This window comes from Schistocerca cancellata, chromosome 8 (genome assembly GCF_023864275.1).
Source record: "Schistocerca cancellata isolate TAMUIC-IGC-003103 chromosome 8, iqSchCanc2.1, whole genome shotgun sequence".
NCBI lineage: Eukaryota > Metazoa > Arthropoda > Insecta > Orthoptera > Acrididae > Schistocerca > Schistocerca cancellata.
The window spans coordinates 453,037,468-453,064,922 of NC_064633.1; the positions used below are offsets into that span (position 1 = coordinate 453,037,468).

At 44.2% G+C, this 27,455-nt stretch overlaps 1 protein-coding gene across 1 annotated transcript in view; it reads right to left on the reverse strand.

Moving 5' to 3' along the window:
* The window catches only part of LOC126095171 (uncharacterized), a 98,289-nt gene that overhangs the window by 47,259 nt on the left and 23,575 nt on the right, over positions 1–27,455 (reverse strand). The window contains exons 2-3 of the mRNA XM_049909899.1: positions 26,339–26,576; positions 13,364–13,536 (exon numbers count right to left, since the gene is read on the reverse strand). Of these exons, the coding sequence (XP_049765856.1) occupies positions 13,364–13,536; positions 26,339–26,576 (411 nt within the window). The remainder of the gene's footprint in view (positions 1–13,363; positions 13,537–26,338; positions 26,577–27,455) is intronic.

The following is a 27,455-nucleotide window of genomic DNA, read 5'->3' on the forward strand; positions in this document are numbered from 1 at the left end:
GGTGAATACCCTGTCTGTAGGGGAGCGGTAAAAGGTGGAGGCAGGCGAGCGCGGGAAAATGCACACGGGCACGGTACAGCATAACGGGCTCAGCAGAGTAGTCTGAGCTGGGCATCGATCTGAGAAACACGTGCTTGATCGAGGAGACTCTCCTGGAAAAAGTGGTTTCGTTGAGCCTCGGATGCGCTGTTTCCGACGTCTATACGGCATGACAATATTCCAGAGGCACTATATGGAAAAGCATTGCGACGCCATGAAGAAGTAAAGTGCCGATATTTCATGAGCCATTGCTGTAATTGCACGTGTGCTTTGTGCCTCGCCATCTCGCCGCCTGCCGACCGCCTCATCGATACGAACAGGTTGAAACTTTCAGTACTGTATTCGTGTGGACCAGTGTCGCTTTTGCTACATACTGTTCAATAACAACTTAAATTTTACCAGAACTGTCCTATCAATTAATTATCCTCACAACTAACCTAGACAGGGTCCTTTCCAAATGTTGTGCAATCCGAGTATCCCAAGATGAAGATTTAAAGTTTATGTTAATAATAATTACCTGCAGCCCTATCTACGTTAGAATGATGTTTAAAGAACTTTGTTGTTAATGAAATATTGGACGAATAATATTGGTCTGACCAAGTTGGAAGATAATATTGAAATTGGTTTAGTAATGAAGTTTATTTAAATTGAGACAAAAATAACGGTAGTTAAATGAGTAGGAAATAAGACAAAAAGAGTGGTAAATCATATATTGGAAATCTGGAATGCTTAAGACTCTCAATGATCAAACTTTCACTACAGTGATCATAACAATTTCAGGGTCCCCCCACCCCCAACCCCTTCTCCTTTCTTTCTTTTCTATTCATTTGAATCCTGAAGTGTGGTGAACTGCTTTGACCAGCAAAGTTAAAGTCAATATAAAACCTAAATTTATCAGTGTTTTACCCTTTTAAAATTGACATCGTATGTGTGTTTCAAAAGTGCTGTTTCTAGGGTAACCTATGCCCGATTTCAGTTGGACCAATAGACAAAACGCAGTTTGTAGTAATCATTATAGTGTAATGTTGTGTATGTATAGCTTGTCAAAATTAGCACAGAAAGTGAAAATATTAGTTCAGTAGATTTTTCTGGTTCTAAAATTTACCATATAATGCAATGTTATTACGTGTTGTTATGCTTGAACGTACTTCCTCTTGTACAGGGAAGAAACTCAGTTAATGCCTAATTAGGCTGGCGACCGTATTATTAACAATTGGTAGCATCTACTGTGTATGTTTCTTGCCCGTCCTAACGTGTAGTTGCACTTTAGACTTGCTTGACGTATCATTGTAGTTACTGAGTGGGTGTAGGTCTGATTTTGCCTCCATTCAGGTACACGCGGTCAACATATTTGCTAAAATCCTTTCTTATAAGGTGAAGCCCGTCAACTTACCATAGTACAGGCTTTAAAGAGTTAACGTAGGCGAGAGCGTAGTCGTTACAAGTGGCTTCCCGATGACAGGACATCCAGTTGTTGTCGGTCACAAATTAACGTGAATACCGAACAGTGGGTGTTCAGTGGCACGAATTGTAATAATATTCAGTAAAATAAATAGCAGTGAACGTCAAGTACGGTAGTGTGGTGTAGCTTGCATTCAGTATGGACAGGAAAGTAGACAGGGTAGATGTGCCGAGCGTAATGGAAGATGCGCATGGCAATAGCAGGAGTTTAAGCGGCCAGATAACAGATGGCGTTAGCGGAAGACAGTTGGCGTACATACAATATCACGAACATGTTAATGAACAGATTGAAATGTCGAGATTGCCTCGAACACAGCAAGGGGTAAAACAAGAAGTAGGGGATGACTTTGTAGATGATAGTGGGTACGTGAATGAGTCCACTGACATGTTTGATTCTCCACAGGTAAAGAAAGAACCGAAAGAAACTTTTGAAGTAGGATCGGAACACACCGATTCCGTAGGACAAAACAGTGTGAAAATTTTAAGCATGAACGATTTATTCGAACAATTAACCAAACAAATTGCAGGACAGAGTGAGCAGCTCAAAACACAGAATAATCAGCATAAAACACACGTTGCAGAGCAGCTCAAAACACAGAATGATCAGCTTGAAACACACGTTGAAGAGCTCAAGACACAGAATAATCAGCTTAAAGCACAGGTCGAAGAGCAAGGAATTAAAATTAGTAAAAAAATAGAACAGCTAGAACAACAAGTGGGTAGTTTAAGCTCTGTAGTAAATACTATGAAGTTCGAAATTGACACAATTAATAAAAATATGGATACTATGCAGGGGGAAATTGACAACATTAACAGTAGGTTTGATGTTGAAATTCTCAACATCCAAGAGAAAGTAGAGCCTCTAGTGGAAACAAAAGTAGACGAAAAAGTTTTCGGTCTTAAAACTGAGATCGTAAACGAATGTCAACACGGAATATCTCAGTTGAAAAAGGCAGTTTCAGACACTGAAAGAGAATTAGGCGAAAAAGTGACTGGATGTGTACAAAAGTGTGACAAAATACTTCGAAAATTCAAGGCAAAATTTTCGATCTTGAGGGTAAAATTAAATATAGGCCTGGTGTTGTCTATAATGGCACACCACTTACGAAGCTATTGGAAGGTGAGGAACGCTTCGATCCCGCCAAGAAACATAATGGATGGCATCCGTTAGATTTCATCAAAAATTGTGAGAGAATACTTCCTGAACACTTGTCTGATCAGGAAAAGATAAACGTAGTAATTAGCGCCTTAGCAGGTGACGCTAAGCGCTGGGGAATTAATTTGAATACCGAACGAATGACGTTCGAAGAATTTAAGCAAAAGTTTATGGAAGAATATTGGTCCGAACAAAAACAGGATCATTTGTGGCGCGAGTTTATCATGGCCAAACTTCATGATGACAGGGGCAGGAATTCTTTGAAAGATTTCTGCGAATATTGGTACCGAAAGTTGACGCATTTAAGAGGGAGAAGATCTGATTCAGAAATCATATGGGAGCTATATAAAAAGTTTCCAGAAGATTCAAAGAGATATGTGGAAAGCAATCATCGTAGCTTCCAAGCGTTTCTCGAAAGGGTGGAAGACGAAGACCACTGGCGCGAAAGTCGTGCCAATTATCAGAATTTTGGCAACAGAAATAATCATAATAGTGACGAAAGAAATGACGGCGATGGAATTCGCGTCAATATGATACAGAGAGGAAGAGGCAGAGGTAGAGGAAGAGGAAGTTATATAGGTCGTGGTAGAGGGTATACCGCACAAAGTAATAACGATGCGGGAAACTGATTTCCGCGAACGTTGCGGGCCAAACGGAAGCGGATAGTACATACCGGCCCCAATTTAAGAAATGTTACCGAACTGACAGTAATATTATGAGACAGGTTAGAGACAGGCGTGGAACGACGCAACGTGTTGTTGCGAAACAAGCGTCAGGTGCGGGCATAAATGAGTCATCGTTGCCGCGCAGAGTGCTACATGTTAACAGGCGAGTGGAGCATCAGAGGGCAACGGCCCAGCCTAGCAAAACAGCTGTTCAGAGAGAAGCCGCTAGCAATGCGGCAGCATTAGATACGAACACTGCCGTAAGAACTGGTGCATACATTACAAGAGGTAATTCCATGGCGAAGGAAATAGTAGATGAAACTGTGGATACACAGAGAGGTGCGGTTAGCAGTGTTAGCAATAAAGTAAATGGCGAGAATGAATTAGCAGAAGTAACTGATTGGCGTGTGCAGATCGATGATCTGTACAAGGGCCTCAAGCAATGTGAGTGGGAGGATTTTAAGAAGGAGTATGAGGCAAGGAGGTTAATTAGTGAAAAGGGAGATAATAGGGACGTCGATAAGGTGACGTGGCCCAAATTGGAAGAGGAGAGATTAAATAGCGCCGCGCAAAGTACGCGTGCTGCCGATAGGACGATGATTAAAAGTAGGAAGGAATTGGAGGATGAAATCCTAAGCATTGACGAGGAAGTAACTTCTGTTAACGATCCGCCAACAGTCCAAGCTGCTACCGAAAGGCACCGTGAGGAAGAGGCAGGTAATTACCTAAAAGTAATTGAAGTCCACGAGGATTACACTAAATATGAAGTAGCAGTGGATGTGAGTAAAGCTGATAATGAGGTCGTTTTGTTAAAAGAGGATACTGAGTTAAAATTAAAGCCTGACAAAAATGCAGAGGAAGAACTTAGTGCCTGTCTCAGAAAAGCTTTTATGTTAGAACCTGAAAGCGATCCAGAATGGTCGGATTCTGACGATAGTTCAGATGACGAATATTTCGGTACTGATGAAAATAATGGGGATGCAGCTAATTGCGATATTATACCTAATGATGGCGAAGTTTCAAAACAAAATCCAGATGTTGAGACCGAACAAAGAAAGAAAGAGCCACCTGATGACTCAGTGTATATTTTGCAAAGAGTTCAAGTAAGTAAAGACTTTGAACTCCAGAAACCGAGAAAGCCGCCAGATATAAGTGGTCCACAGGTCAGGAACGTATCTTGGGATGATGTCACAGTCGACCAAGGTGCGTTGCGGAAAAACCAGGAAGGGGCATGATTTAGGGCCTGGGGCAAGTTTACATCGGACTTTGAGAATGTCATGAACACCTTGCATCATGAATCTACTGGGTTCCCATCGGAAGAAATTTTGTTAGGCAGCAGAAGTAGAAGTTTAATTGAGGAAAAACTAGAGTTTCACCTTGTACAAGCTTGGTTTTGAGTCAAAAGAAAGAATTAGTCAGAAATAGGGCAAAGCAAAAAGCTGAATCGAGATCTAAAAGACATGATAAAAATCTGAAAGTTTCAAAATTTGAAATTGGAGATTATGTTCTTTTAAAAACCCACGAAAAGTCTAGTGAACTGCACCATGAAATTTCCAAATTTAAATATATTTATAATGGACCATATGTGATACAGAACATTCCACATGATAATACTTACTACCTGATCTACCCAAAATCTAAAAGACCTTTAGGTGTAAGAAATGTTGTGGACCTGAAACTGTATGTTCCTAGCAGTGAGTGAACTAAGTACAATCAGAAAACAATTTACAGTAAATATGCTGTATATTATACTGAAGCTAATGTATGCCAAATGTAACAAACCTTTGTAATATAGGTAGACTAATATCAGTGTACTAATGTAATTATGTGAGTTTCAGATTACCAATTGTACTATAAATGTAAAGAGGTATGGAGAAAAGGGGCTGAAAAGAAAGGATAAATGCTGTCAGCCAGATAAAAGATGGGACTGTCAAAAATGAAAATTGGCAGTGTATGACCCATAATGTAAAGGACTGCCAAACACCAAAGAGGGCAGATAAATAGTCAAAGGAGAATTGTAAGTGTGATACAGGAGATATGACAATATGAGGTGAAAAGGACTGCCCAAATCTGAATAATAGGCAGCAAATGTGTGTAGTAATTTTCTAAATATTATTGTGTGTTTTTTTTAGGAAATCAGGAAATGGACTGCCATTCAATGCAAGCAGCAACAAATTGTTTTATAGTGTATATAGATATTTGTATTTGCTTTTGTAAATAAGTGTTTGTGTTCCAAATTTGGTTTTTATTTGTCTGAGAAATTGAACAATGATGAGTGATTTGCTACTTAAATAATGTTGTGATTGGAGGTTGGACTGTGCCAAAGGCACTTAAGTAAACGATAGGTAAATGTTTTTGGTGTATTAAAAAATTATATACTTATGTAAATTGAGTGAAAGGAAGTTTGTGGTAAAAAATTTTTTTTGATGGGACAATCACACAAAGATTCAGAACCACTGTGTAAAATAAAGTTCAGTGTTCCCATCAAATTTTCACTTAATGAAATTTAATGGAAACAGGGGCATGTGTAACAACACTAACGTTATACTATTGTATATGTAATAATTTTTTTTCTTCTGAATTTCGATAAATTAGTATAATCGATATTCTGGTTTCATTTCTTTTTTGTTTCATGACATTATGTTGAAAAAGCTATAAACAAATTTCGATGTAAATTTTAATATTTATGTCAAATTTCAAGTAATGTTGTAATCGAAGGGAAGTGTACCTAATGTTGAAACTATTGTAATATGTGAAAGTTGTATTTGTACGCCTGGTCCATATGTAGGCAATGTATTAGAATATGTGGAATGTAAAACCTTTGGTGAATACCCTGTCTGTAGGGGAGCGGTAAAAGGTGGAGGCAGGCGAGCGCGGGAAAATGCACACAGGCACGGTACGGCATAACGCGCTCAGTAGAGTAGTCGGAGTTGGGCATCGATTTGAGAAACACGTGCTGGATCGAGGAGGCTCTACTGGAAAAAGTGGTTTCGTTGAGCCTCGGATGCGCTGTTTCCGACGTCTATACAGCATGACAATATTCCAGAGGCACTATATGGAAAAGCATTGCGACGCCATGAAGAAGTAAAGTGCCGATATTTCATGAGCCATTGCTGTAATTGCACGTGTGCTTTGTGCCTCGCCATCTCGCCGCCTGCCGACCGCCTCATCGATACGAACAGGTTGAAACTTTCAGTACTGTATTCGTGTGGACCAGTGTCGCTTTTGCTACATACTGTTCAATAACAACTTAAATTTTACCAGAACTGTCCTATCAATTAATTATCCTCACAACTAACCTAGACAGGGTCCTTTCCAAATGTTGTGCAATCCGAGTATCCCAAGATGAAGATTTAAAGTTTATGTTAATAATAATTACCTGCAGCCCTATCTACGTTAGAATGATGTTTAAAGAACTTTGTTGTTAATGAAATATTGGACGAATAATATTGGTCTGACCAAGTTGGAAGATAATATTGAAATTGGTTTAGTAATGAAGTTTATTTAAATTGAGACAAAAATAACGGTAGTTAAATGAGTAGGAAATAAGACAAAAAGAGTGGTAAATCATATATTGGAAATCTGGAATGCTTAAGACTCTCAATGATCAAACTTTCACTACAGTGATCATAACAATTTCAGGGTCCCCCCACCCCCAACCCCTTCTCCTTTCTTTCTTTTCTATTCATTTGAATCCTGAAGTGTGGTGAACTGCTTTGACCAGCAAAGTTAAAGTCAATATAAAACCTAAATTTATCAGTGTTTTACCCTTTTAAAATTGACATCGTATGTGTGTTTCAAAAGTGCTGTTTCTAGGGTAACCTATGCCCGATTTCAGTTGGACCAATAGACAAAACGCAGTTTGTAGTAATCATTATAGTGTAATGTTGTGTATGTATAGCTTGTCAAAATTAGCACAGAAAGAGAAAATATTAGTTCAGTAGATTTTTCTGGTTCTAAAATTTACCATATAATGCAATGTTATTACGTGTTGTTATGCTTGAACGTACTTCCTCTTGTACAGGGAAGAAACTCAGTTAATGCCTAATTAGGCTGGCGACCGTATTATTAACAATTGGTAGCATCTACTGTGTATGTTTCTTGCCCGTCCTAACGTGTAGTTGCACTTTAGACTTGCTTGACGTATCATTGTTGTTACTGAGTGGGTGTAGGTCTGATTTTGCCTCCATTCAGGTACACGCGGTCAACATATTTACTAAAATCCTTTCTTATAAGGTGAAGCCCGTCAACTTACCATAGTACAGGCTTTAAAGAGTTAACGTAGGCGAGAGCGTAGTCGTTACACACCCGCGCGTTTTGTGCCTCTAAACAGTGAGACACAATAAAAGTGATCTCCTATACAGAGCGAGTAAAGGTATAAAACTACCGTTACTTGAAATCTGTCTGTCAAAAACACCGCTCACAGGATCACGATAAATCACAGTTCCTCTATTCAAACTTGCTAACGTAGCAGTGACCAGTTAATACTGTCCTCACCATAAGATACAAGGGTGGGAGGGGCAGTCGGACGGCCGTACCGTTGAGAATCGGTATGCCAGTCAGAAAAAATCGCCGTGAGCAATGATGCTGTCATTCCACCGACGCCACTTGAGCTGGCGTAGCTTCTGCGCTACGACATTCGCGATATAGGGACTTGCGCTGTCATGAAGCAGTAGGATTCTCTGTCGAAGTTTCCCCGAACGTTTCGCCTTAACCGCACACATTCTTCATTCTCCAATGGATGCCTCCCGGTATTCGTCCTTCGGCATCCAAGAGAAGAATAACAGCACGTTGGTACTGCTCGGACACAGTTGGTAATAACGTCTCCATAGTACACGCACGGAGGAAAGACGCGAATGCCATACTAATCCCTTGCCTACATGTCGGTGCTTATATACCTGCATAGGAGTCTCGCTACGTTGCGTACACGCTGCAGCAACGCCGTCGCCCATAACGGAATGCGTGCGGGAAGCATGCGGTACCTGTTATATTACAAAACGTCGCACATAAAAACGAGATCCTTCCGGGGCTTATACCTCGGGTTCTATTGCTGACAGAAATGTAGGGTCGAATGTTTTGGATAGTCCTTTGGCTGGGGACCATTTGTGTATCCCACAGAAGGCTCTTCTTAGTGTCGCTATCCAACAGTATGGGGCCAAAGTATCAATGTTACAAATTTCCTCCTGCTTAGGCAATCGGAGCGACTCAGTTGAGTCTTTTTGCATTTGATGCCTACGGTGAGTCTTAAGTGCCTTTTGGAAACACAATTAGTTCATGGGCGTTCCCTTAGGAACCGCCCGCCCCCCCCCCCCCCCCATCCCCCGAAATAAACCTTTTCCTATCCCATTCCTTCGTACCAAAATCGAGCCGCGGATTCCAAGTAAATGGCTGAAATTCTTACGATGTATTCCTAAGATCCTGATCTCCAAAAATTTTACTGATTTCTTTATCCGTTTTCGAGATACTGAGGTTCATACTTACCTCTCATGTACGTGTCAAATAAGCACTTAAAATCCGGTTAGAGGTGAAAATGTAGTTTATAAAGTGACGAACCACAGAAAAATAAGCTGTAAAGTATCCATAAAACCGAAAAAAGACGTAAAATATCTTCGACTAACATTTGATTCCACCGTGATGACAAGCTATTACAGAACCAATAATGAAAGGTTGGTTGGTTGGTTTGGGGAACGAGACCAGACAGCGTGGTCATCGGTCTCATCGGATTAGGGAAGGATTGGGAAGGAAGTCGGCCGTGCCCTTTCAGAGGAACCATCCCGGCATTTGCCTGGAGTGATTTAGGGAAATCACGGAAAACCTAAATCAGGATGGCCGGCCGCGGGATTGAACCGTCGTCCTCCCGAATGCGAGTCCAGTGTCTAACCACTGCGCCACCCCGCTCGGTTAATAATGAGAGAGAGAAAACGATTAGGACTATTAAAATTGATAAAAAAAAAGTTATGCAGCAACAGCCCCACATCTACTTTATGTCTACCGCAGTTTTATAATACCAACACTGGAACATGCTGCACCAATATGGATGATATGAAACGTTCAAACCGGCCGCTGTGGCCGAGCGGTTCTAGGCGCTTCAGTCTGGAACCGCGCTGCTACTGCTGTCGCAGGTTCGATTGCTGCCTCGGGCATGGATCTGTGTGATGTCCTTAGGTTAGTTAGGTTTAAGTAGTTCTAAATCCTGGGGGACTGATGACCTCAGATGTTAAGTCCCATAGTGCTTGGAGCCCTTTTTTCTTTCAAACGTTCACACACCAAAAATATTTAACATAATGATACGAACAGCGATAAATACTAGTCCAAGAGCCAATAGAAGATATCTATACCATGTAGCATATGTACAGGTACTAGAGCAGAGACTGATACAAGTGACAGCTAAATACGGAGAATCTAAATTAACAACAGAATCAAAAACAACGCACTCGTTAAAACAACCAACGATGCAGCTTAATTTTCCAAAACATAAATATTCGTTCCCACCAAGTGCTACTGCACAACTATGACAGAACCCAGCAAGTACAAGTTATGCCGCAGGATTTACAGGATCAAAATTTGGAAGAAGATTAATATAGATTAGTTTAAAATACAAATAACCAAACTGAAGTTTTTAGGGAGGTTTTTTTCCACAGTATGGATCCAAATTCCACCTCACAGCCAAAAGAACGGGAACTAAAATTAATATAAGGTAAAAAGCTCAAAGCCTAACAAAAATAAAGAACGCAACCACAGTATAAAAAAGGAATTACCCTTGGTTCAAACGAATCCATCGCCTGTTCGAAAATGGGTCCGCCATTCTCTTCAAGAATATACACTACTGACCATTAAAATTACTACACCACGAAGATGTGCTACAGACGCGAAATTTAACCGACAGGAAGAAGATGCTGTGATATGCAAATGATTAGCTACTCAGAGTTTACACACAACTTTGGCGCCAGTGGCGACACTTACAACGTACTGACATGAGGAAAGTTTCCAACCGATTTCTCATACACAAACAGCAGTTGACCGGCAGTGGCCGAGCAACTGGTTCGTCACAATACGCCAGTCACTACTCTTGATGAACTGTGGTATCGTGTTGAAGCTGCATGGGCAGCTGTACCTGTCTGTACACGCCATCCAAGCTCTGTTTGACTCAATTCCCAGGCGTATCAAGGCCGTTATTACGGCCAGAGGTGGTTGTTCTGGGTACTGACTTCTCAGGATCTATGCACCCAAATTGCGTGAAAATGTAATCACATGTCAGTTCTTGTATAATATATTTGTCCAATGAATACCCGTTTATCATCTGCATTTTTTCTTGGTATAGCAATTTTAATGGCCAGTAATGTATCAGTGACACCTGACGAGGAATGACTGCTAGTTAGACACACGCTTGGTGCATGTACTTACTATGAGTGAGCCTGCTGTCTGTGTGTTGAATGGGGAAGGTGCCCGACCTATTTCAGTTTGACCGAGGCACATGATGATGTGCAGAAGTCTCTGTAGGAGCATTTCGTAAATTACACGACTTGTATGCTTTTCGAGCAGTTGTGTCGGGTGTGTCTTCAATACGTGTCGAAACCAAGATGAAACCACGTCCAGACGTCGTCGGGTTGGGCTACCATACCTCACTACAGATGTCGGCTGTCGTAGGCTGGGCGGACTGGTAAAACAGAACAGTCGGCGAACTGTGATGGAACTAATATCAGACTTCCATGCTGGGCAGAGTACAGTGCAGCGACCACTTCCATCGATGGCCGTCCGCAGACGGCGACCCATGCACGTGCCAATGTTAAGAACACAAGGTAGACAACTACGACTGAAATGGGCTCGTGACCATCGGCACTGTTCGTTAGCACAGTGGCAGAGCTTTGCATGGGCTGATGAAGACCGATACCTCCTTCAAATGGTTCAAGGAGCACTATGCGCCTTAACTTCTGAGGTCATCAGTCACCTAGAACTTAGAACTACTTAAACCTAACTAACCTAAGGACATCACACACATCCATGCCCGAGGCAGGATTCGAACCTGCGACCGTAGCGGTCGCTCGGTTGCAGACTGTAGCGCCTAGAACCGCACGGCCACTCCGGCCGGCATACCTCCTTCATCATGCCGACAGGAGGGCGCGAATCCGTCGTCTACCAGGGGAACAGCTTCCTGACACCTGTACTACTGGGCAGAGACAAGTTGGTGGCCATTCCATTACGCTCTAGGGAACATTGACATGGGCATCCATGATTCCAGTGGTGCTCGTGCAAGGCACCATGGTGGCCAAGAAGTATCGTAGGCTGGTTCAATACTGTACCGTCTGCCATCGGGTTCCCCTACATGGCAGGCAGCACCGCATAGCAACCACGCTATGAGGGAAACAAACCAACAGCCAAACAGGCGAAGACATCAGCAAACACGCCGAAGATTCCAGTCGATTAATAGGAACCTTTCCTTCCAGAGGTCGCCGCGACATATCCGGCCACGGATTTCTAAACCGGGTTTCTATTGGCTCCAGCTCACTATATAGGCCCGGCCGGTCGAACGCAGACCAGTCTTCGTCCGCTGCTAATGGAGTCTCCGCTACAGCGGAGTCTCCGAGAAGATATCACCGAAGCCGCTGTACTGCACCGCCGATCGAAGTACCAGCCGACCGAGAGGAACCACATCTCCGGCTAGATCGACGGACACCTACGTCTATTGTACAGCCAGCTATTGTATTGTAGAAGAAGTTACGTTCAATAAACTGTTGGAGAATACAACAAATACCATGTACGCTCCTTCATGACGCCAGTGACATTTTTCAGCAAGACAATGCGCCATGTCACAAGACGAGGAGTGTGATGGAGTGGTTTGAGGAATACAGTGGCGAGTTATAATTGATGTGCTGTCCCCCAGCTCACCAGATCTCAACCCAATGGAACACATCTGGGATATGACTGAATGTGGCGTCAGATTTCATCGCCCCCCCATTTTCCCGAAAATTGCGGCAATTAGGTGACTTGTGTGTGCAGATGTGTGTCAACTCCCTCGAGAGACCTACCAAGGCATCATTGCTTCCATGTCACGATGCGTTGCGGCTTTTATCCGTGCTAATGTGGACACACTGGCTATTACGTATATGGTCATAATGTTCTGCCTAATCAGTGTACATGCGTACAGTTACACATAGTTTTTTATAATATGTATGGATACCATTGTTTGTATTGTATGTTAACCAGGGACCTAGAAACGACGGAGAGGCTCCGTCCCCGCCGCAACCGCAGTGGTCCACAACCCCACGACGACTATCGCCCACTTCCCCCCTCCGCCACCCCACACCGAACCCAGAGTTATCGTGCGGTTCGGCCCCCGGTGGATCCCCCAGGCAACGTCTCACACCAGACGAGTGTAACCCCTATGTTTCCGTGGTAGAGTAATGGTGGTGTAAGCGTACGCGGAGAACTTGTTTGCGCAGCAGTCGCGGAATAAGGGGAACCAGCCCACATTCTCCGAGGCAGATGGAAAACCGCCTAAAAACTATCCACAGACTGGCCGGTTCACCGGACTTCGACACAAATCCTCCGGGCGGATTCGTGCCGGGACAAGGTGCTCCTTCCCTCCCGGAAAGTCGTGCGTTATACCGCACGGCCAATCGGGCGGGCCATGGATACCATATTAGATGAAATTTTTGCACATTGCGAATTTCTAACTCGTCATCTTCCAGCGAAGGCGCCGCTATTCGGTTGATACCTCGAAAAGTTTCGCCACTGAAATTCACCGATAAAATCTGCATTCCCAAAGAACTTACTTACAAATAAAGACTCACCTGTTTTGCTCATGAATTCTCGTCGTGTTTTCAGCCGAGTGGTGGCGTCGTCTTGTAGCAACGTTTCAATGAGTTTCGTACCCATCATCTTCTGGCGAAGTGTGTCAACTCCCTCCCATCTTCGCCAGAAGATGATGGGTACGAAACTCACTGAAACGTTGCGACAAGACGACGCCACCACTCGGCTGATAACCCGAGAATAATTCATCAGTGGAATACGCCGAGAAAGGCTGCAATCGCATGTATCTCACCTGTTTTGTTCATGTGCCGCTGGAGAAAATTCCATTTTTTGTGCCCGGCGCATATTCTGCCTAGGCGTATGGCTTTTGTGATGTGCCGAAGGGTGCGCTCTAATTTGAAGAGGACAGGACGCCTGTGATCGTCCGAGCTCAGCGTTTCCACGTTCCACTTCGTGATGTTAGACCTTTAAAAACAAAACGCAATCAGCTGGTGTAACAAATGAAATCCTGAAATTTGATTGTAAGAGGAGATGTGACACGTGGGGAGGCGCCGGCGCCAGTTGCTTTCTCCGTTCGATTCACCCGGATCGATTGTTTCCCTCTGGCGTTTCTTATCTTTGCCTCGTAGGCCGGTGGTGGTGCTGGTGAGCTGGCGGGGAGACTGGATTTTGCCTTCGGAACGGCCGGTACGTGTCGCTGCTCAGAGGGTGAAACTAGTGTTTGCGTGGAGTTAGCTGGATTTGACCGGTGTATGTGGCTCGGAATGCGGAAGTGCACCTGTTATCGCAAGTTCTTGAGGTGTGACTGGCCCATGGTCTTCCACACAGGACACTGAGTAATGTGTTATTCATTTTGGCTATTGGGGTTGAATTATGTACCACGCAGCTGTCTATTGAAGAAGTAGACATTCAAGCTTTCTAGTTTTACAATCGGACTTACGCCGTGTTTTCACTAGCTTCTTTCTTATGAGTTTCAATATTGTATTGGAACTGCGACGTAATAGTGTAATAATTGTCTCATCGTTGCCCTTTTAAAACTAGCCTGTTTGTGCTGGGGCAGTTTTACGTACACTCCTGGAAATTGAAATAAGAACACCGTGAATTCATTGTCCCAGGAAGGGGAAACTTTATTGACACATTCCTGGGGTCAGATACATCACATGATCACACTGACAGAACCACAGGCACATAGACACAGGCAACAGAGCATGCACAATGTCGACACTGGTACAGTGTATATCCACCTTTCGCAGCAATGCAGGCTGCTATTCTCCCATGGAGACGATCGTAGAGATGCTGGATGTAGTCCTGTGGAACGGCTTGCCATGCCATTTCCACCTGGCGCCTCAGTTGGACCAGCGTTCGTGCTGGACGTGCAGACCGCGTGAGACGACGCTTCATCCAGTCCCAAACATGCTCAATGGGGGACAGATCCGGAGATCTTGCTGGCCAGGGTAGTTGACTTACACCTTCTAGAGCACGTTGGGTGGCACGGGATACATGCGGACGTGCATTGTCCTGTTGGAACAGCAAGTTCCCTTGCCGGTCTAGGAATGGTAGAACGATGGGTTCGATGACGGTTTGGATGTACCGTGCACTATTCAGTGTCCCCTCGACGATCACCAGTGGTGTACGGCCAGTGTAGGAGATCGCTCCCCACACCATGATGCCGGGTGTTGGCCCTGTGTGCCTCGGTCGTATGCAGTCCTGATTGTGGCGCTCACCTGCACGGCGCCAAACACGCATACGACCATCATTGGCACCAAGGCAGAAGCGACTCTCATCGCTGAAGACGACACGTCTCCATTCGTCCCTCCATTCACGCCTGTCGCGACACCACTGGAGGCGGGCTGCACGATGTTGGGGCGTGAGCGGAAGACGGCCTAACGGTGTGCGGGACCGTAGCCCAGCTTCATGGAGACGGTTGCGAATGGTCCTCGCCGATACCCCAGGAGCAACAGTGTCCCTAATTTTCTGGGAAGTGGCGGTGCGGTCCCCTACGGCACTGCGTAGGATCCTACGGTCTTGGCGTGCATCCGTGCGTCGCTGCGGTCCGGTCCCAGGTCGACGGGCACGTGCACCTTCCGCCGACCACTGGCGACAACATCGATGTACTGTGGAGACCTCACGCCCCACGTGTTGAGCAATTCGGCGGTACGTCCACCCGGCCTCCCGCATGCCCACTATACGCCCTCGCTCAAAGTCCGTCAACTGCACATACGGTTCACGTCCACGCTGTCGCGGCATGCTACCAGTGTTAAAGACTGCGATGCAGCTCCGTATGCCACGGCAAACTGGCTGACACTGACGGCGGCGGTGCACAAATGCTGCGCAGCTAGCGCCATTCGACGGCCAACACCGCGGTTCCTGGTGTGTCCGCTGTGCCGTGCGTGTGATCATTGCTTGTACAGCCCTCTTGCAGTGTCCGGAGCAAGTATGGTGGGTCTGACACACCGGTGTCAATGTGTTCTTTTTTCCATTTCCAGGAGTGTATTTTGAAATTTGAAGTCTACAGATAATGCTCTTAACCATTTTTAATTTGCCTTTGTCTTGATGTGATCTCTCTTTGCAGAATTTTATCTTAATATATTCTGGGGGCTGTTAACATTGTTTCTTTTCACTGTGGCTGTGTTTTTGTGCTATTCTGTTTCAGCACTGCAGCGGCCACCTAGTCCATGTCTGAATCGATGTCCGGAGTACGACGCCTTGGCCGACCAATACCAGAGGGAACGGGAGGTTCTTTTGGCCGCGGGGAAAGTGGCAACCGATACGGCGGCCACTGAGTTCTTCGGGTTGCAGTGAGTGGGGATCTTGCATTCAGTTAAGTTTCCTCTGCATTGGGACGCCAAGGCGCCTGTTCCGTTTGCTATACTCCTTATATACACTACTGGCCATTAAAATTGCTACACCACGAAGATGACGTGCTACAGACGCGAAATTTAACCGACAGGAGAAGATGCTGTGATATGCAAATGATTAGCTTTTCAGAGTATTCACACAAGGTTGGTCGAGATCGAATGACTGTTAGCAAAATATGGAATAGGTGGGTTCAGGAGGGTAATACGGAACGCCGTGCTGGATCCCAACGGCCTCGTATCACTAGCAGCCGAGATGACGGGCATCTTGTCCGCATTGCTGTAACGGATCGTGCAGCCACGTCTCGATCCCTGAGTTAACAGATGGGGACGTTGGCAAGAAAACAACCATCTTCACGAAAGTATGACGATGTTTGCAGCAGCCTGGACTATCAGCTCGGAGACCATTGCTGCGGCTACCCAGGACGCTGCATCACAGACAGGAGTGCCTGCGATGGTGTACTCAACGACGAACCTGGGTGCACGAATGGCAAAACGTCATTTTTTCGGATGAATCCAGGTTCTGTTTACGGAATCATGATGGTCGCATCCGTGTTTGGCGATATCGTGGTGAACGCACATTGGAAGCGTGTATTCGTCATCGCCATACTGGCGTATCACCCGGCGTGATGGTATAGGGTGCCATTGGTTACACGTCTCGCTCACCTCTTGTTCGCATTGACGGCACTTTGAACAGTGGACGTTACATTTCAGATGTGTTACGACCCGTGGCTCTACCCTTCATTCGATCCTGTGAAACCCTCATTTCAGCAGGATAATGCACGACCGCATGTTGCATGTTCTGTACGGACCTTTCTGCATACAGAAAATGTTCGACTGCTGCCCTGGCCAGCACATTCTCCAGATCTCTCACCAATTGAAAGCGGTTGGTCAATGGAGGCCTAGCAACTGTCTCGTCAGAAAACGCCAGTCACTACTGTTGATGAACTGTGGTACCGTGTTGAAACTGCATGGGCAGCTGTACCTGTACACGCCATCCAAACTCTGTTTGACTCAATGCCCAGATGTATCAAGGCCGTTATTACAGCCAGAGGTGGTTGTTCTGGGTACTGATTTCTCAGCATCTATGTAACCAAATTGCGTGAAAATGTAATCACATTTCAGTTATAGTATAATATATTTGTCCTATGTATGCCCGTTTATCATCTGCATTTCTTCTTGGTGTAGCAATTTTAATGGCCAGTAGTGTATTTACCTTCAAAACCATAAAGGAAGGAGACTAGTTTTCTGAATTATACCTAATGGTAGCGGGAGTTGAGCCTATGTACATGTTAAAGATAAATACTTGATGGGAAGCGGAAATCGGAAATTATGTGAATTGTCCTATTGCGATTGCCCAGGTGACCTATTTAAAAGAAACTTACTTCACCTTTATTATTCAAGTGCCCTTTGTCAAATGAAACTGATTTTACCTTTTATTATTGAAGTTGTTACAGTTAGTATAGAAGTTATGAGAAGTTCTTGTTTGCAAGTAATACAATCAGAAAGGATTTGCGTAATATATTTTTTTTACTTGTGTATCCTGTTCAAAAGAAACTTATTTCACCTTTATTTTTCAAGTGTCCTCGTTAAATGAAACTGATTTTACCTTTTATTATCGAAGAGCTTACAGTTAGTAGAGAAATTATAAGAAATTCTTGTTTGCACCTAATTCAATTAGAAAGGTATTGTGTAATGTATTTTCTGACTTGTGAATATGATACACTTGTACAAAATTTTTATGTAAATACTGTGCCCTTTGGGTTAAACTGTTGATCAGTAATATCTTGCAAACCCTCTGTACTTATTATTTCACTTGTCACCGGTTTGCACGTAAACACGACGTTGCAGCATGCTTAAAAGTGATGCCTCCGGATTGTTAGTGTGAAACTCTCAACGCTTTGAAAATAAAACATTATTCATCTTTGCGCTTCACGTCCACATATTTGCAGCCCTCTGACGCTAGAGGGCTCACAACTGTAGGGTGTAAGACGGCGGTGTGTGACGTAACTTTATCAGTGCGTGAGAAACAGAGTGCTGTAATCGTGTTTCGAATTCTAAGAGATCGGCCAGACACAGGGCACCCTCTCCTGACAGACCACACATGAACGCTGAAGCGATCCAGCGCCTCGAGTTCGCTCTCGTCGATCATTCTCCATACAGTCCGGACTTTGCGCCATCCAACGAGGCGCGTTTTTTATGTAAATACCGTTTTGAAATTAAAATAAGACGTGCTAAGGTATCTCAATAATTTTATTCCTACATGAAAGCCTGTACCTTAATCTACCTTTCTACATAATTTCCGTCAATATTGAGGGACTTCTCATAACGTTGTACCAGTTTTTGAATACCCTCCTCATAGAAGTCTCCGCCCGACTTGTTAACCACTGCATCACCACTGTTTTGACTTCGTCATCGTCTTGAAGACGCTGACCGCCCAGGTGTTTCTTCAAGTGCAGGAACAGATGGTAGTCATTGGGCGCAAGATCGGGGCTGTACAGAGGATCATCTAGAGTTTCCCATCGAAAAGATGTGATCTTTGGTCTGATTCGCCAGGTGCGGACGGGCATTGTCTTGCAGCAAAACGATGCCCTTGCTCAACTTCCATGGACTGTTGCTTTGATTCTGGTGTGACGTAGGCCACCCACGTTCCATCGCCCGTAACAATTTGGCCTAAGAAATCATCACCGTCGTTGTGGTACCGCTCAAGGAAAGTCAATGCACTGTCTAAACGTCTGGTTTTGTGCACATCCGTCAACATTTTCGGTACGCAACGTGCGTACAATTTTCGGCAATTCAAGTGCTCGGTCACAGTGCTATACGAAACACTACGAGAAACATTAGGAATGTCACCCCGCAACGACGAAATCGTAGGCCTAAAGCGCCTGTTTTCTCTCACCTTATGGTCCACTTCCTGCACTAAACTTTCATTAACGACCGAAGGACGCCCACTCCGTTCTTCATCATGCACATTTGTGCCGCCATCTTTAAATGCTATCACCCACTTTCCTACCATTCCATCACTCATAATTTTTCTCCGTAAACTGCACAGATCTCACGATGAATATCGATCGCTTTTAGGCCTTTAGCACTGAGAAATCTTATAACAGCCCGTACTTCACAGTCGGCGGGACTCTCGATTATCGGAGGCATCTTAAACACTCAGTGCACAACGTAAACAAGGAAGAATCAGACTGTAATGGCGTCAGTGCGTAGATTAAGGTACAGGCTTTGACGTAAAAATAAAATTATTGAGATATCTTAGAAAGTCTTTTTTTTAAATTTCAAAATGGTACTTACTTAAAAAACACGCCTCGTATATTCATCTGTTTCAAAAAGTTGAAGAACACTTTCGCGGATTTCACTTTGTGGTGATTAAGGCGCGACGGTAACACCAAACTCGTCTCTCGTGGAGAGAAATGTGGTCGTTCTCAAGGTGGGTACGTAATAAAAAAAGCACTCCGTGTTCAGGCCACGAGTGGCCTACCGGGACCATCCGACCGCCATGTCATCATCAGTGAAAGATGCGGATAGGAGAGACGTGGGGTCAGCACACTGCTCTCCCGGTCGTTACGGTGGTATTCTTGACCGAAGCCGCTACTATTCGGTCGAGTAGCTCCTCAGTTGGCAGCACGAGGCTGAGTGCACCCCGAAAAATGGCAACAGCGCATGGCGGCCTGGATGGTCACACATCCAAGATCCGACCACGCCCGACAGCACTTAACTTCGGGGATCTCACGGGAACCGGTGTATCCACTGCGGCAAGGCGATTGCCAAGACGAGACGTAGAGAAAGAAATATACAGACATGAAGAATAAAGATGTAGAATGTTACTACATTTTCTTTTATTCAAAAAGCTATAAGAATTTTCACATAAAAAATTCGGAGACACTATTTTTCAGCACATCCCAGTACTTTGTGGAACAGAATTGTTAAAGCTAAACTCAACTTGTCCTTTCACAAATTTTAATGTTTTCCTTTTACAGGTGCCCAGGTCATAAGAGATGAGTGAGAGTGAGCTCCTCCAGCGTAGCCGGCCAGAGTGGCCGAGCGGTTCTAGGCGCTACAGTCTGGAACCGCGCGACCGCTACGGTCGCAGGTTCGAATCCTGTCTCGGGCATGAATGTGTGTGATGTCCTTAGGTTAGTTAGGTTTAAGTAGTCCTAAGTTCTAGGGGACTGATGACCAGAGGAATTAAGTCCCCTAGTGCTCAGAGCCATCTGAACCATCATCCTCCAGCGTAAATTAAGGGTGGTATGCGGGACTGCTGACACATTTCCGAAAACTGTCTGGTCTCAGTTGAAATACAAGGTGTCCGAAAAGTCTTTCCCTGATTACATAAATTCAGGCTAGAAGTAAGAAACAAATATGAAACTTGTGTCGAATTGTTTACAACTATCAAAGTTTTTTTTCTGTTTTAGGATCGCAGCACGTAGGTAGTGGATGAGGGGAAGTGCCCAAGAAGCCATGTTAACCAATCAGGAGAAGGCACAGTGCACAAAGCACCGGTCCGTAACAGGCCCGTCACAGGAGAAGCGGATGCAGTTGGTGTGTTAGCTGCTGTTGCCATGAACCCACACGTGAGTACACGGGACATTGCGAGAGTCGGTGGACTGAGTAAAAGTAGTGTCATGCGCATACTGCATCGTCACCGCTTTCACCCGTTTCATGTGTTGCTACATCAGCAATTACATGGTGATGACTTTAATCATCGAGTGCAATTCTGTCAATGGGCATTAACAGAGAATGCGTTGCAGTTCTACCTGTTTAACGATGAAGCGGGTTTCACAAACCACGGGGCAGTGAATCTACGGAACATGCATTACTGGTCCGGGGACAATCCTCGCTGGCTCAGACAGGTAGAGCGACAGCGACCGTGAACTGTAAATGTATGGTGCGGCATCATTGGCGACCACCTCATTGGTCCTCACTTCATTGCAGGGGCCCAAACAACTGCAACATACATCGCGTTTCTACGGAATGATCTGCCAACGTTGCTCGAAAATGTTCCATTGGAAACGCGTTGACGTATGTGGTATCAGCATGATGGTGCACCTGCACATTCCGCAATTAACACTAGGCTGACGCTTGACAAGATGTTCGACGGGCGTTACATAGGACGTGGAGGACGCATAAATTGGCCAGCCCGTTCTCCTGATCTTACACCTCTGGACTTCTTTATATGGGGTACGTTAAAGGAGAATGTGTACCGTGATGTGCCTACAACCCCAGAGGATATGAAACAACGTATTGTGGCAGCCTGCGGTGACATTACACCAGATGTACTGCGGCGTGTACGACATTCATTACGCCAGAGATTGCAATTGTGTGCAGCAAATTATGGCCACCACATTGAACATCTATTGGCCTGACATGTCGGGACACACTCTATTCCACTCCGTAATTTGAAAACGGAAACCACGTGTGTACGTGTACCTCACCCCTCATGGCAATGTACATGTGCGTCAGTGAAAAAGACCAATAAAAAGGTGTTAGCATGTGGACGTAATGTGCTGTTCCAGTCTCTTCTGTACCTAAGGTCCATCACCGTTCCCTTTGGATCCCTACGTAATCCGGTGCTCTCCGATACACACGATCGAACAGCGGAGGGGTGGTACTCAAGCGTCAACTTTGGGTTACAATATCTCCGGATGTAATTAACATTTTACAATGCAACAAACGGCACTGATTACGTATTTGTTTATATGTTCAGATGTGCTAACAAAACTAACGGGGTTCCATTTAAAAAAACGTAGGTTTGTGTTAAAAAACATACTTCCGTGCATTTTTGTATGGTTTGCATTAACCAATTACACTAGCCCCTCTCCTCACGTTCGGTCTGTGGAATCGATTCGTCAGTATTTGATGTGGTTTACGAACTATATCCAGCGGTAACGATAGGTGACTCACCCTATATATATATATATATATATATATATATATATATATATATATATATATATATATATATATATATATATATATATATATATATATATGTTAGTAGTAAAACTGCCTGAAGATAGATTCTATAAGTGATTGTCTTATGTTAGCCACCATCTTATTGGAATATTTCAGCGGCAGTTTTAAACTGAATTTTTAAACAGAGATCATTGATCGACGTTATTGCGATAATAATTCTGTATTGGTGGCCCAGAATCCACTCAGAGGTAATAAATTCCACTTAGATTGTGAATAATCTGTAGCTATAGTGCAAACAGCATCTTACGTGATAAAAATTGTTCTCTGCTTATGTATGGAGCCAGGTTATTTCGCAACAACTTTCATGAAATGTTTTTATGAGGAAATAACACATTCGTGTTGTGCGCATGTGGTACTGTGTGTCAAAACTGTTCATTCTGCTTAAATAAAAGTGTTGCCACCTCGATTAAGAGTAGCGGTAAATTGGACAGATGATCTGCAACTAGTAATGAGACTATTACGCAACGTGTGAGGTAACGGGGGAGTCGTGGCGCTCTGGAAATATTCTAAGTTCAGAGTTGGCGGCCACCTATCTGGTCGCTCGGCAGGGCCGAGATCGTTAGCAACGGCCGGACCACGAGGTCCATCGAGCATATTAGTGTAAACCAGTGTATAGATTTAGGTGTCAGGAAGTGGTTTCTGAAAGTATTTGTATGGAGTGTAGCCATGTATGGAAGTGAAACATGGACGATAAATAGTTTGGACAAGAAGAGAATAGAAGCTTTCGAAATGTGGTGCTACAGAAGAATGCTGAAGATTAGATGGGTAGATCACATAACTAATGAGGAGGTATTGAATAGAATTGGGGAGAAGAGAAGTTTGTGGCACAACTTGACTAGAAGAAGGGATCGGTTGGTAGGACATGTTCTGAGGCATCAGGGGATCACCAATTTAGTATTGGAGGGCAGCGTAAAGGGTAAAAATCGTAGAGGGAGACCAAGAGATGAATACACTAAACAGATACAGAAGGATGTAGGTTGCAGTAGGTACTCGGAGATGAAGAAACTGGCACAGGATAGAGTAGCATGGAGAGCTGCATCAAACCAGTCTCAGGACTGAAGACCACAACAACAACAACAACAACATTGTTTGTTCTCTATCAAAATCCTTCATTTGCCAACTATGCTTATCAGTAGTTAGTGACTTCAATAGTTAGAATCGTTTATTTAGCTGGCAGTATTGGCGCTCGCTGTATTGCAGTAGTTCGAGTAACGAAGATTTTTGTGAGGTAAGTGATTCATGAAAGGTATAGGTTATTGTTAGAAAGGACAATTCTTTTGTAGGTATTATTGAAAGTCAGATTGCGTTGCGGTAAAAATATTGTGTGTGATTTTAGTGTTGATCAGAATAAGTAAAGAGTGAAATGTCTGAGTACGTTTACTTCTGCTCAGCTGTTTGAAAATCAAATAATGTAAGGGGGTTTATCAGCACAATCATTCATAAATTTTTCTAAGGGGAGGTTTAATGTGAAAGATGATTTGGGGCTTAGGAAACCTGGTGTGTACAAAATTCCGTGTCAGTGTGGGATGGCTTACATTGGGCGTTCGACTCACACAGTGCATGACAGGTGTGTGGAACATCGCCGTCATACCAGGCAGTAAAATCGGTAGTAGCAGAACACTGCCTAAATGAGGGACACAGTGTGAAATTTGATGAAACTGTCGTAGTTGCCAACATTTCCGCTTTTTGGAACAGTGTCTATAAAGAGGCGATTGAAATTAGGTTGGCGGATAATTTAAAGGGGGTAGGACGTCAAACGGAGCAGGAGAGGCACCACAGGACATTTTAATTTACACTGTCTATACTTTTACAAATAAATTCTTAAAACTTTGTTAGCATGACCAGGAATGATTCAGGTTTCACACTCACAGCAGAGGAAGTTCCAAAACATAACAAAACAAATTTTTTTTTTTACATGTGAAATTTCATCATTTTTTCACTTGGTATTGGCTGCATTTGTTGCTGTAGGTACACATTCCTTCGTAAGTAAGAGAGCTTCTTCGATGAATTTTGCACATACTACAAACCATACTTACAGGTGTATGAAACTCTAGAATTTCCCAAATCTGTTAAAAACTGTGTGTAAAAATTGAGATAATTAGGTATGAAATTCGAGTTTTCTCTAAACACAAAGTTTAAAATGTATCAGCCGATTCATTTTTCCATAAATTCAAGAGTTTCATACATCTGTCAGTACGGTTTGCAAGCTGTGCAAAATTCATCGAAGAATCTCCCTTAGTTATGAAGAAAAGTGTACCTATAGCAACAAATGCAGCCAACAGTAAGTGGAAAAAAGCATGAAATTTCACATTTAAAAAACTAAATTTTTTCGTGTTTTTGAACTTTCACTGCTATGAGTGTGAATTCGGAATCCTTCCTGCTCATGCCGACATAGTTTTATGAATTTATTTGTAAAAGTATAGACAGTGCAAATTAAAATGTCCTGTGTTGCCTCTCCTTCTCGAAGTCGGTCCGTTTGACGTCCTCCCCCCTTAATCAAAAGGGACAATGGGTTCCCTCTTAGCAAGACGTGGAATCCTATTGTCTCGCATCGAAATTGAACGTTCTTCGGTGCGATCCTGAGTGCGATATATCGCTGCCAGCAGTGTTCCACCAAGGGCGGCGCCACCTCCCTGTCTTGGAGGGCAGCAACCGTGATGGGTGGGGCATGCGCCGTGTACTGAACGGTGGCCTATATAGGACGTCGATTTGCGGCCTAGCGTCAGTTCTCAGCGGGACTCATCAGTAGAAGCAGCATTCTCCTGAAGATGGCGACCAGTTGAACCACCGAAATATCGAGTCAAGTTGATTTTGGGATCCGGCAGCAAACACGAAGAGACTTTCTAGAGACAGTTCTACAAGATTTTGGCATGCTCTCGCCTAGGGTGTCTGTTTGATGTCAGATATTAGTCTCGAGGAATGTTGTTGTTGTTGTGGTCTTCAGTCCTGAGACTAGTTTGATGCAGCTCTCCATTCTACTCTATTCTGTGCAAGCTTCTTCATCTCCCAGTACTTACTGCAACCTACATCCTTCTGAATCTGCTTAATGTATTCATCTCTTGGTCTCCCTATACGATTTTTACCCTCCACACCGCCCTCCAATGCTAAATTTGTGATCTCTTGATGCCTCAGAAGATGCCCTACCAACCTGTCCCTTCTTCTAGTCAAGTTGTGCCACAAACTCCTCTTCTCCCCTATTGTATTCAATACCTCCTCATTAGTAACGTGATCTACCCATCTAATCTTCAGCATTCTTCAGTAGTACCACATTTCGAAAGCTTCTATTCTCTTCCTGTCCAAACTATTTATCGTCCATGTTTCACTTCCTGACACTTAAATCTATACTCGATGTTAACAAATTTCTCTTCTTCAGAAACGCTTTCCTTGCCATTGCCAGTCTACGTTTTATATCCTCTCTACTTCGACCAGTATCAGTTATTTTGCTCCCCAAATAGCTAAACTCCTTTACTACTTTAAGTGTCTCATTTCCTAATCAAATTCCCTCAGCATCACCCGACTTAATTCGACTACATTCCATTATCCTCGTTTTGCTTTTGTTGATGTTCATCTTATATCCTCCTTTCAAGACACTGTCCATTCCGTTCAACTGCTCTTCCAAGTCCTTTGCTGTTTCTGATAGAATTACAATGTCATCGCTGAACCTCAAAGTTTTTATTTCTTCTCCGTGGATTTTAATGCGTACTCCGAACTTTTCTTTTCCTTCCTTTACTGCTTGCTCAATATGCAGATTGAATAACATCGGGGAGAGGCTAAAACCCTGTCTCACTCGCTTTCCAACCCCTGCATCCCTTTCATGTCCCTCGACTCTTACAATTGCCATCTGGTTTCTGTGCAAATTGTAAATAGCCTTTCACTCCCTGTATTTTACCCCTGCCACCTTTAGAATGTGAATGAGTGTATTCCAGTCAACATTGTCAAAAGCTTTCTGTAAGTCTACAAATGCTAGAAACGTAGGTTTGCCTTCCTTAATCTTTCTTCTAAGATAAGTCGTGAGGTCAGTATTGCCTCACGTGTTCCGACATTTCTACGGAATCCAAACTGATCTTCCCCGAGGTCGACTTCTACCAGTTTTTCCATTCGTCTATAAAGAATTCGCGTTAGCATTTTGCAGCTGTGACTTATTAAACTGATAGTTCGGTAATTTTCACATCTGTCAACACCTGCTTTCTTTGGGATTGATATTATTATATTCTTCTGGATGTTTGAGGGCACTTCGCCTGTCTCATACATCTTGCTCACCAGATGGCAGAGTTTTGTCCTGACTGGCTCTCCCAAGGCCGTCAGTAGTTCTAATGGAATGTTGTCTCGAGGTATAGGAAAAGTGAATGGCAGTGTAAGAACAAATGTAAGAAGAGGACAAGAGTAGTAGATGTAAGGTTGGTGGTTGGGGCTTTGAGTGGCGTACGTACCCCGACGCAGAGCAGGAGTCGATGCAGTCGGCAGCGAGGAAGCACACGAGGTCCATAGCGAGGTGGTCGTTGGCCGTGGCGTCAGTGAGGCCGGCGAGAGCAGCCTGGCCGTCGTCGCAGCCCTCGTAGCCGAGGCTATAGCGTCCCAGCGTCCAGCTCGTTATCAGGGGAAGCATCGCACCCACCGCGATGGACCGATACAGGAGGACTTTGTAGGGTATCAACACGTTAGTGTGTTCTGCAACACGTTGTAACGTATTACTATCTTTACGACGTTTCTCGTCGAGCCATATGCGTTACTCGCATTTCTAGCTGCTTTTCTCACACAAATGAAGATAAAAATTCAGAAATTCAGGGTCGCCACCAGCCCAAGCCATTCCTAACAATTTACAAAATAAAACGGAGCTGGAAAATATTAGTTTAATTACTTTAATAATTTAATTACAAGTACGCAAATTTCTTCAAGCAGCCAGATAAATAGTACTCCGTGTCGTGCACGAAGCAACTTCCAGAATGAGATTTTCACTCTGCAGCGGAGTGTGCGCTGATATGAAACTTCCTGGCAGCTTAAAACTGTGTGCCCGACCGAGACTCGAACTCACAGTTTTAACGTGCCAGGAAGTTTCATATCGGCGCACACTCCGCTGCAGAGTGAAAATCTCATTCTGGAAACATCCCCCAGGCTGTGGCTAAGCCACGTCTCCGCAGTATCCTGTCTTTCAGGAGTGCTGCTTCTGCAAGATTCGCAGGAGAGCTGCTGTAAAGTTTGGAACGTAGGAGACGAGGTACTGGCAGAAGTAAAGCTGTGAGGACCGGGCGTGAGTCGTGCTTCGGTAGCTCTGGTGGATAGTCTGCCGCCGGCAGTGCTGCGAGGCGGTCACGCGCCAGAGCGCTGCGGGCGAGGCGCGCACGGTGTGTTTGTGTTTACTTCGGCCGCTGTCAGTGCCGTTTTCCCTTCTAGACCACCATGGCGCACAACTATCGGAAGAAGACATTACGTTTCAACTTTTGTTCCGACTTCGCCCGACCCAAGGCCCTGGAGGTAGAACGATTTATTCGCGATGAAGTTAAGATACCACCAACGGATCTAATTGGTATCCGCTTGTCCATAGTTAGC